Source organism: Rhipicephalus microplus, unplaced genomic scaffold (assembly GCF_043290135.1).
Source record: "Rhipicephalus microplus isolate Deutch F79 unplaced genomic scaffold, USDA_Rmic scaffold_525, whole genome shotgun sequence".
In the NCBI taxonomy this organism is placed as follows: domain Eukaryota; kingdom Metazoa; phylum Arthropoda; class Arachnida; order Ixodida; family Ixodidae; genus Rhipicephalus; species Rhipicephalus microplus.
In genome coordinates, this window is record NW_027465085.1 from 45001 (window position 1) to 56076 (window position 11076).

Sequence of the window (11076 nt, forward strand, 5' to 3'; positions counted from 1 at the left end):
TTGGGCTGGTTGGTGTATACATAGTGTGCACGTGCGTCACGCAACGCCGAAATGTCGCTTCCGAAATGCGCCACCGACATGCCTGCGGTAGGCTACTGACTCCGTAGCCGACCGCTGCCGCGTTGTTTCCTCGTGCATGCGCCCGTTCAGTTTTGCCCAACGATGCAAGTTGGAGCAATTATCAGTCGCTGGTGAGGCAAGTTCGCATAACAGTCCACGAAGAGCAAGCAGAGCGTCAGGGTGTTTTTTTTTTTTTTTTGTCGAAAGTTATTACCTAAAATTGAGAACGCGCATTGCGATTTTCCGAAAAGCGCCGGCACGTTTGGCTGGCGCATATTAACAAAAACGACTCGAAGAACCGGTAATATTTGCGTCTTCAAGTGTAACTTCATTACGGGTAAGTGCTATATCCAAGAACGTACCTGCAAACAAAACCTGTCCGCGACCGCTGCGTGCCCAATCAGCGTGTCAGGGAGGCGGTTAAAATTGTGAAGGCGATCGCGGGAATTCGGACATTGCATTCAAACAAACTGTGAAAATGGATGTGAAACGCCATTCGTTCACTCGCGATTTGAAGTATAGCCGATCGGTTCGAGTTGGAGGATAAGGTTTTTTAAAAATTGCTCGATTAATTTTTCTAAAACCGTCTCCATCATATTCAGGGACTCTACTGTACATTAGCGCACAACAACAAAAGTAATATACAAGGTAAAAATGAGTCAAAACATACGCGAAAAAAAAGTGACCAGCGTCACCGCGACACGCACCACGCGAAGTCTCTACCTTGCATAATATATTCCTCGGCTGTTTCCACAAATTCCAATTGAAGACGCTAAACATCATCACTGTTTAAAAGACTCGGGGAGCCGCACTGCTACTTTGGTGGTGTGGGCCGCAGCAATATATTAAAATTATTATTAATAATATATCCCCTGTAAACTTGCCTAGCTCTGCACGATTACTCGTTTTCGATGGGAGCTGTGCGCTTCGCTCATTCAGTTTTGAAATCGCGGCTCGAGAGACTTCGGGCTTTCACTTGTTCTTGGGCCACGCAATTTGTGGTGGAAGCGAGATAATGGGCCCTCGTAGATCGTGGCGGGCAGCCGGCGTATATACGCGGTAGCTGGTATACGTGTCGCACGTTTTGATTTTCCGGTCTTGTATCAAGTGAACAAGCGAGGCCTTCCTGACCCGATGAGCTCGTTGAAGCTTGACTACGAAAAACCGCACAGCTTCTCTTTAAACATCGCGCACAGCAACAAATGACGAGCCCTCAACAAACCGCGCTGCAGCACGCAAACTGCAGTAGGTACCCAGCGAGGTACTCGGGCATGGCGGAAGATGGCGACAACGGCGGAAGTGGCATCACATGAACAATACTTATAGTGAACGAGTAAGGAAACAGTGCTTAAGACAGTACAAAAATACAGACAGACTTAACGCGTCCGTGTATTTTCGATCCGTCTTTAGTGCTGCTTAATTTAAATTTATTCTTCCTTGGTAGGGAGCGTTACTCAATGCTGAAGAAACAAAGAATAAAATAAAGACGAAAACCTTCACCAGCCCCATTTTCCCAATAGGGGACGGCTTTATCCTGCATAGAAAACGCTCCGCCCACATCTTTCCAAAAGCTGTCTCCTTTCAGACTTCACGGCCGCCGGCTACCACGGGCCCTACTATCTGCGCAACAAGGACAGCAACCGGGTGCTGCCCAACTCGATCCGCTACCTGACGTCCGGCTTGGTCTCCATCATGGGCCTGATCGGAATCACGGCTGCGATCATGTCGTCGGCGGACTCTTCCATGCTCAGCGCCTCCTCCATGGTCACCAAGAACGTCTATCAGTCCTTCATTCGGCCCATGGTATGCGTGCACACTTCGCAAGCACTCTCAAATTATGACAGGTAGATTGCCACTATTCGTCAAGAGGAAGGTATATAACAGCTGTATCTTGCCAGTGCTTAGCTACGGAGCAGAAACCTGGATACTTACAAAGAGGGTTCAGCTTAAGTTGAGGACGACGCAGCGAGCGATGGAAAGGAAAGTGGCCGGTGTAACCGTAAGAGACAAAAAGAGAGCAGAGTGGATTAGGGAACAAACGGGGGTTAAGGATATCATAGCTGAGATCAAGAAGACGAAATGGACATGGTCCGGGCATGTAGCGCGTAGACAGGATAACCGCTGGTCATTAAGGGTAACTGACTGGATTCTCAGAGAAGGCAAGCGGGTTAGGGGGAGACAGAAGGTTAGGTGGGCAGATGAGATTAAGAAGTTTGCGGGTATAAATTGGCAGCAGCAAGCACAGGACCGGGTTAACTGGCGGAACATGGGAGAGGCATTTGTCCTGCAGTGGACGTAGTCAGGATGATGATGATGATGATGAGTGCTGGGCAGAGCATGTGACGCGCGTAGAGGCAAGATTCTAAGTCAAGTCAAGCGCTAGAGGTGGAGGCAGAAGGTTAGGTGGTCAGATAAGATTAAGATGTTTGCGGGGATAACGTGGCCGCAGCAAGCACTGCAGGACCGGGTTGATCGGCCAAGCGTGGGAGAGGCATTTGCCCTGCAGTGGGCGCTGTCAGGATGATTATAATGATCATGATGCATACCGTATACAGAGAAGTTTGAAGCTCATTACGCCGTAAGCGCAGAACGTGCACAAAGAGCAAGGATTGTGGGTTAAAACCTGCTGGGCATTTTAGATTAATAAATACGGTAGAAATAGATAGCTCCTCATTCAGTAGCATCACACTGCTTGCTGCGGGCTTGCGACACACAAGAACAAGAAGACATTACGAGAAACCAACTATCGCAAGCACCCCACCTCTTTTTGTGTATTCTCTTGTGTATGTCAGTGGCGTAGCCAAGGGGTGGCACCAGGAGTGTAGCCATAGGGTGGAACACCAGGCCCGTGCCCCCCACCCCCCAAATGTTTTACGCCATGGTATAGAGAGCGAAAAAGAACCATTCCGAAAGGGTGCCCCTCCCAAAATCGGCAAGGTCCCCCCACCAAAAAAATATATGTAATTATATCGCTACGCCTCTGGGTGGCAAAACGGGCCCGTGCCGACCCACCCTGATTTTTTTTTCGCCATGGCATATACAGACCAATCTGACACTCGACCACATCTGTCTGCCAGCCTCCTCCAATTCAGGGTGGTGCACCCTGCGAAATGGGTTTCTGGCAACACCCCTGGTATGTGTGTTTATAATTGCGCTGTAAAAATTGTGGCAACCAACTACAGAAGTTAAAAAACAGCGCTAAAAAGACGGGACAAGAAAAGAAAGGACAACAGGACAGGGCGCTGACTAGCAACCAAATATGTTTATTTCTTCAGTCAGCATACATATCACAGAAGTTAAAAAGAGATTAAGAGTATGAGAAGTATGAGATTAAGAAGTTTGCGGGTATAAATTGGCAGCAGCAAGCACAGGACCGGGTTAACTGGCGGAACATGGGAGAGGCATTTGTCCTGCAGTGGACGTAGTCAGGATGATGATGATGATGATGAGTGCTGGGCAGAGCATGTGACGCGCGTAGAGGCAAGATTCTAAGTCAAGTCAAGCGCTAGAGGTGGAGGCAGAACCAACCAGCCCAAATGCGTACGCTTCTGCAACCAACTAGCCCGCACAACCGTTTCGCAGGCTTCCGACGTCGAGGTGTCACTGGTGTTGCGAATCATGGTATTCGCCATCGGGTCTTGGGCCACCTATTTGGCGCTGTCCGTGGAGTCCGTGTTTGAGCTGTGGCTTCTCTGCTCGGACTTAATCTACGTGCTGCTCTTTCCGCAGCTCATATGCGTCCTCTACTTCGAAAAGAGCAACACGTACGGCTCATTGCTGGGTGAGTCAAGGTTCATATGACAAAAACCATCATCGTTGACAAAAGGTATCAGTAGCGAAGTATCGAATTTGGTAGCACTAAGCCTTCACGATGCGTTTTTCCCACCTCTCCAAAGTGGGCGAATGTCGACTATAATGCAATCGGAATAAAAAATCCGGCTGCGTCCCTCTCATTCTGAGAATAGACTAGTGACCTGTACGATTTTTTTTTGCTTCGAGTCAAGTGTCCCTAGTTGGACCGAGTTCTTTGTTTTGTGTAGTTGTGGGGGCATCGTTGGCAGGCCTGCATCGGCGACCGCATGCTGAAATCCTCGACTATTTGAGGGCATCATACAGCGCTCCCAATAATCACCCCCTCCAGTCATCCCTTTAGTTTCGACCATCGTCATCTTCGTTTATTTCATTTTGCTTATTTATTTATACCCCTGTCACACGTGCCACCTTAAGTGCACTTCGAGCGAGTACTGTCAGCCGCGAATGTTATTTGCGTGCTGTCACACGAGCAAGTTTAATTTCACTCGCTGCAAATTGTACTTGCCGGCAAGTGCGTTCCCCAACCTCACTTCACTGCATGCGACGGCTGCGATGAAGTGTGCAGCCTCGGTACCAGTGTCTTGTACAAAAAGACGCTGTTGCCGAAAGTGGCGCTCGTACTGTATCTGAACCATTGTTTTTGTTATGATGGATGCTGTTATGTATAAAAAGAGTCATAAAATACGACAATAACCTCGCTACTTCACCGTCGGGCTGTTTACGGCCACGTCCGCAATAGGGGAATGCGGCAGCACATGCACAGCAATGGCTGCGTCCGTCGCGTTGTTCACCTTAAGATGTAAAATTTAAGCACACTTTGTCCCTGAGACCATTTGAATGACTGCTATGTTGCCTTTTAGGGGCGAAGCTCCTTAGGGCGTGGGCTGTGCGTCCCCTGTATGTAGCCACCTCTAGTTTAGTTCTTGCAGTGTTCACTAGATGGCGGTACCGTCCCCTGTATGTAGCCACCTCTAGTTTAGTTCTTGTAGTGTTTACTAGATGGTGGTACTTGTAGCTGATGATGAAAAGATGCAAGATGTTATAAACTAGAAAGCGGTACTTGTAGTTGATGAAAGACGCGAGATCTTATAAAATAGGAATGATATCACATATGGCGCGTGTCATTGGTTGAAGGCAATCGTTCGATTTAGTGCGGCGACGTACGCTAGGGGGAGCGATGTAATAAAATCGAGTGGGCAAAATGTACAGAGGATTCATGGTTTACCAGGTTTACCTCCGGAGCTTCGCCCACTCATCATCATTCACTTCGTGGATATGGCGGCACTTTTTTGTTACTCTTTCATCATCGTCATTGCTGAGAGTGTAAGGCGGAGAGGCCACGGCGGCGCAACTGTTGCTATGTGCCAGTGTGTCATCACGTGATTGCCGAGAGAGTGAGAGGCCACAACTGGCACTGTTCCAGAACACGGACGAACGGACACGATCTTTCGAAGACGAAGCTTAAGAGTTTCGCAATTTTTTCTAGAAGCGCAGTATTCCGGATTACAGCTCCGAAGAATATTATACAGTGTTGAGCCGCAAACATTGCCGGAGGAGAAAAAAAAACCGTGTGCCTTCAGTAACCCGAACTTGTCGCAATTAATGATGTTCCCGGATGCCAAATGTTGCCCGCTACGGCATGCTTTCATGGCAATCAAGTTCCTTTTTTTTGTTTCTTTTACAAGAGCGTAATATTAATTCGCTCTCCATAAACATTTGATGCAGCGTTCTCCGTTGGCGTGGTTTTCCGCTGGATGTGCGGCGAGCCGATCATGAACGTGCCGGTGACGCTCAGGCTGCCGCTGTACGACGAAGAGCACGGCCAGGTGTTTCCCTTTCGGCTCACCTGCATGCTGATCGGCCTCATCACGCAACTTCTGGGCTCGTACTGCGCGTTCCTGGCTTTCCGCAGCGGCTGGATACCACAGCGGCTCGACGTCTTCCACTGCTTCGCCGCGGCCAAGTCCAAGCCGACCGACCAGAGCTGCACGCACGTGCCGCCGCACCACGAGTTGAGCGGCAGGAACGACACGAGCCCGAACGAGACCGCTCCCCGAGGCCACAAGACCAGCGCCGTCAACGCTTCGTCCAAGCCGAGGAAGACCAGCTCCAGCGACGCTTCGTCGAATGCCACGAGAACCAGCGCCGAGGCTAAGAAGTCCCGGAAGACCATCGGCGAGGGCGGTTCTTCGAAGCTCAGCCGGAAAGAAAGCACGCAATCTCAGAAAGACACCGAGACGGAAGACGCGACGCGACGAGCGCCCGAACCGACGACCGCCAAGTCGGACCTTCCGGCCAACACCAAGAAATCGGAGAGCAAACTGGAAGCGAGACGTTCGAGCGATTCGTCTAAGGCGTCTTTAAAGAAACAGAATCGTTCCATAAGCCGGGTCCAGATCGACTGGGGCGCCGAACGTCGTCTCTAAGAGCGACGGCGAACAGCCCAAAGAAAAGTGAACGTCATAAAGAAAAACTATAGGGCTGACGAGCCGAGAGTTAATGAGACTTGCTCTGACAAGTCTTTTTTCATAGATAGACACGCAATTCGTTTTTATCCTTCAAGGTGCTTCTGCAACATCCTGCAGCTCAATTGTGCGGACACCCTTCCTTCAGGGTGTAAATAAAAGACCCATAGATGGCGCCCTGTCTACACCCTTAATGTGTCATCTCTGCGAATAGCCCACTTACGCTGTTTTGAGGGTGAAAACAGGGGGCGTAGGCATGGGGTGGCACACAGAACACGTGCCTCCCCCCCCCCCCCCCCCATTTCCTTTTTGCTATGGAATATAGAGAAAGGCAATTTTAAGGGGGTCAGTATCCATATTGTCTATTATACTTATTCTACCTGTACGTACTCACATTTAGCAATGCACATTTCCATCAAATGAAGAATTTCAATTTAGATGTACTACATCGATCAGAATTGCTGCTTTGTTTACTACGAGTAAAAAAAAATATTACATAAGTACACCTTGTAGTGGTGCTGAGAATGCGAGAGCAAATAAATGCGCACCCTCATTTTTGTGCTTTTGGTTGAAATTGCAGTCAAAGGCGAAGACTAAGGACAAGGCTCAAAACATGTTTTATTGGCTTTTCAAGCAAATATGTGTGAACGTTGAGCTTACGGTCAAGAAAACGTCAACATCGGCAACTACAGTCAATGCAGTATTTGTTCATATCGTTACGACATCAAAGCAGTGGTCAACGCAAATATTGAGATAACACAAGCAGGTTGGTCTCTTTAATAGAAAGCGTAATCGAGTTCCTTGTCATTTCTATTGTCCTACATAGCATATGCATAATTGTAATGTCTTTCTTGGTTTCTTGCCGCAAACACGTGGCAATATTTAACCCTTTCAAACCTGAATTTTTTATTTTTGTCAGAGACACATTACGCATTTTCGTTGTATAGTTAGGCTCTCAGAAGACCACAACGAAATTCAGTCGGTGAAAGTATTCATGGATTTACAGACATGACATCAAATTAGTTTAACATGACCCTGTTGTCATGAAAAGACAATAATGGCTAATTTATTCTTGCTACACTTTAAAGAACACAAAATTTGAACGAACGTAGTAGTTGGCAATGTGGAGGCTCTTAAGACAACTTCAGGACTCGATCCTGAGAAGGCCGCCTTGTTGCCTTGCTTGCCCGCATCATTCCCGATGACCTCAGTCGAGGTGCTGCTGCTTTACGGCTCCGAGCTCCGCAAAAATCAAACGGTGATGTCGATCGCAGTGTGAAGAAATGCTTCTTCAAGAATGAACAGACTTGGTGTTTTGTTCTCGAGGTACAAGGTGAAATTCGGTGCACCAGGGCCGAAAGGGTTTGAATGCTGCATGACTTCCATGGTTTATTTGAGACAATGAACGTAATTCACAAAGCCTCGGGGGAGCAACAGTCGATGTACAAGCAGCCGACAATAGCTACACTGCGTAAAGATGCACGCTGTCCCGCTTCGACAAAACATGCAGATTTATGCCAGACAGGTCGTAGCACTTTTGATGGAAATAAATTTTGTAAGATTCAATGGTGCGAAGACCTTACCTTTTGCATAGTTTAGGTATCGTGGTCGTGTTTGTAGCTCACGAGCAGTTTTGTAGCTCAGGCCGACCTCTTTGCCTTTCGGTAAACAAATTTCTCTATCTGTGTATAAAAAAAACTACACATTACGAGCAGGACGGTGCTTCAAAGTGGATGCTTGTGCACGCCGAAGTGCAATGGTTCAGGTTCCGAGCTTGGTGCGCTTACACCACGAAGCAATAAACTTTAATGAGAATGTCAAGAAGCGGCCTTTGTGTTCCTAGGCGAGGGTATAAACGCCCACACCTTTCTGATTTATGTTCGTTGTGCGCTCTTGTATGTTCGCGATGGGGTTCTCAGAAGAAGATGACACGAATGAAACATGCTCGAGGTTAACACCTTGCAAACACAAAACAAGCACTTCAAATAAACACATACGAAGTTTTTTTCTAGCACATATCCGTTGAATGGATGGCCCAATAACTCAAGATCAACCCACAGTTCAAAGTCAAATAAGAGTTTCAACCATGTCCAATTCGGATGTCAACTGAAAGTAGCGATCACTCTGGGGTCTGGGCGTCATGCTGCAACGATGAATGGCAAACTGTGGGTTCTTCACGAAAAGAGTCATCACAATTTGCCGCTTAAAACGCCAACTGGTGTGCGGACGCAATCGTTGTGTGAGAAAATAGAAAATCTTATTTGCAGGAAGGAAAGTTTTGGAGCAATTTCTGTGGGTGAGGAAACAGCCACACGGCAATAAAATTGAGCCAGAGCCAAATATATGCTTCGAACGTTCCCACGCAATTATATTTTTACAAGAAATTGGTGCAGTGGTGACCTCGAGATCGACTATTCAGAGATCAAACCTCGGGACAAAGCCAGATGAGCATATAGCAATGAGACACGATGAATTCTGTGAAAATATGAGTTCAATGAATTCGAAGCCCGGGTTCTAACCTCTGGACGAAGCCAAACAGGCTTCTACCGATTCGACATGATGAATCCCGAACAAATAAGTGTAATGAATGAAAGGCCCGGGTTCTGACCTCGTAACAAAAACAAATAGGCTTCTACCAATTCGATACGGTAAATTTCTTACAAATGAGCGCAATGAAAGAGTCCTGGGTTCCAACCTCGAGACAAAGCCAAACGAGCTTCTACCGATTTGATACGATTAATTCAGTACAAATAGGTGCGATAAATGAAAAGCCCGCGTTCTAACCTGGAGACGAAGCCAAACAGGCTTTTACCAATTAGACACTATTAGTCCCATACATGTTAGTGCGAGAAACTAAGTCCTGATTTGAACTTCGGGACAAACTCAAATAGGTTTCCACCAGTTCGACACGATGAATCCCGTACAAATGAGTGCATTGAATTAAAGGCCCGGGTTCTGACCACGAAGTCAACCACCGTCAACCAATTCAACAAGATGAATTCCATGCAAATAAGTGCAATGAATGAAGGCCCCAGGTTATGCCAAACGAGCTTCTATTGATGAGGCAGTACGAATTCTGTGCAAATCGGCTCATGGATTGGAATTTCTCACGTTAGAATTTCGTACACAGGCCAGATAGGTTTCAGCTCATATTAACTGAATTTTCAACAAATCTGTTCAATGAATGAAAGCACCTAGATTCCAGCCTTAAAAAACAGGTTCTTCAACAGTTCCCAAAACTTATGTCCATGGACCAGAGCAAACAGTTATTTTAGCGTCCTACTCCGAAATAATGATAAAATAAAGACAGGGAGGTCAACCAAGGCGTAGTCCTGTATAGGCTACTTTCACCTGACGAGAGACTTCAGATTTCAAGAGTATTGGCGAGCTCATCTGCACCTGATAAACTGACGTACGAAAATGAGCAAGTGCTCGGCATGATCAGCATCCTATAGTCAGTGCTATTCGTTTGGTGCTGAGCGAGATGCAGACGACGATAGCTCGGAGCGTGTTTCATCTTCTGGACACCATCATTCCCCTCCTGGCAAAGCTTACAGAAGTCTATTGCTTGAGAACACCAGAAGAACCACCACGGATTCACCGTCGACATGATTTTGTAAGTACGGGACTGCGCATACAAGTCGCGTAAATCAACGAATGTGCTGCTGTGATTTCAGCCGCCGGACTGACCTCACCGTCTGTGATGTCAGGTGTAGCATTGACGGCTACAGTGATTTTTTTCTCCACCGACATAAACGATTTTGTAGTTCCCCAAGGTTCTCCGCAATTTACCCCAGAACCACAAACGGGTTATGGTCGTTGGCAGGCGTACTACGTATGAAAACCATAGTGTGGAATGAACTGCAGTAAAAAGTAAGTTCTATTGGTTCAGAATCCAAATATAAGTCCAGAAATTACCTGCAAACTTGGGCGTTGTGAGCGAATGAAAGTGCGCGCGAACAGGCAAGCAGTCCCATATGTTAACTCTACAAAACAGACAATGTAAAAAGGTCCCTATCTTTACCCCCTAAACATTTATCGGTAATATTTTTTGTACTCCTCGGTTTCTCATTTCAACAGCTAGATGCGCCATCCGTTGAGGTAAACAATTTGTTCAATATAGGGCAACTTGCTTCGTTAGACTATTTACACTCTTCCTTACTTAAGTTTGAAAAAAAAATAGCGAACAACATTCGGTAGATGGGCGAGGGAAGGTGACTGAAGTCTTTATGGAGAACACCCCCACGCAGCGAAGACGATGCACGACACCAAACAAAGCACAGGAAACATACGAATACTCGACAAGCCCAGAGTCATCGGCAGAGCTACTATACGCCGGACGTCATCGCTCTTAGGGCGATGCCAAAGAGTGGGCTGCATAGATCTCCTGCAACGGGTCACAGGCGAGAACACACGTTGAGACCCTGAAACGACACGCGAGATGCCTGTTAGTATAATTCTAGCTATGTGCACGCAGGTGAGCTTTACCATTTCAGTGTACACTGTCAATTTTTATGAAAGAACACACGTAGTCTTTGCGCTCCGCGTCGGCTGCTTTCCGTACGTTCTAGCGGGAACTACAACAACCACATCCTCTCTTCACATCATCTATAGTTGCTGTACGGTTCATGTACAGGCGTGAGCGCAAGTGTGCAGACCACGAGATCGCTTGGCCAAAGGCATCGACGGCCATCTAGTGACGAGACACCAGCTGCGGTGCGCATCCCGTTGTATCAGT

The 11076-nt window shown here is 47.3% G+C and overlaps 1 protein-coding gene across 1 annotated transcript in view; it reads left to right on the plus strand.

Moving 5' to 3' along the window:
- Positions 1-6509, plus strand: part of LOC142795012 (high-affinity choline transporter 1-like) — a 7686-nt gene extending 1177 nt beyond the window's left edge. The window contains exons 2-4 of the mRNA XM_075885971.1: positions 1646-1863; positions 3643-3841; positions 5599-6509. Of these exons, the coding sequence (XP_075742086.1) occupies positions 1646-1863; positions 3643-3841; positions 5599-6299 (1118 nt within the window). The 3' untranslated portion in view covers positions 6300-6509. The remainder of the gene's footprint in view (positions 1-1645; positions 1864-3642; positions 3842-5598) is intronic.
- Positions 6510-11076: the final 4567 nt, after the last annotated feature.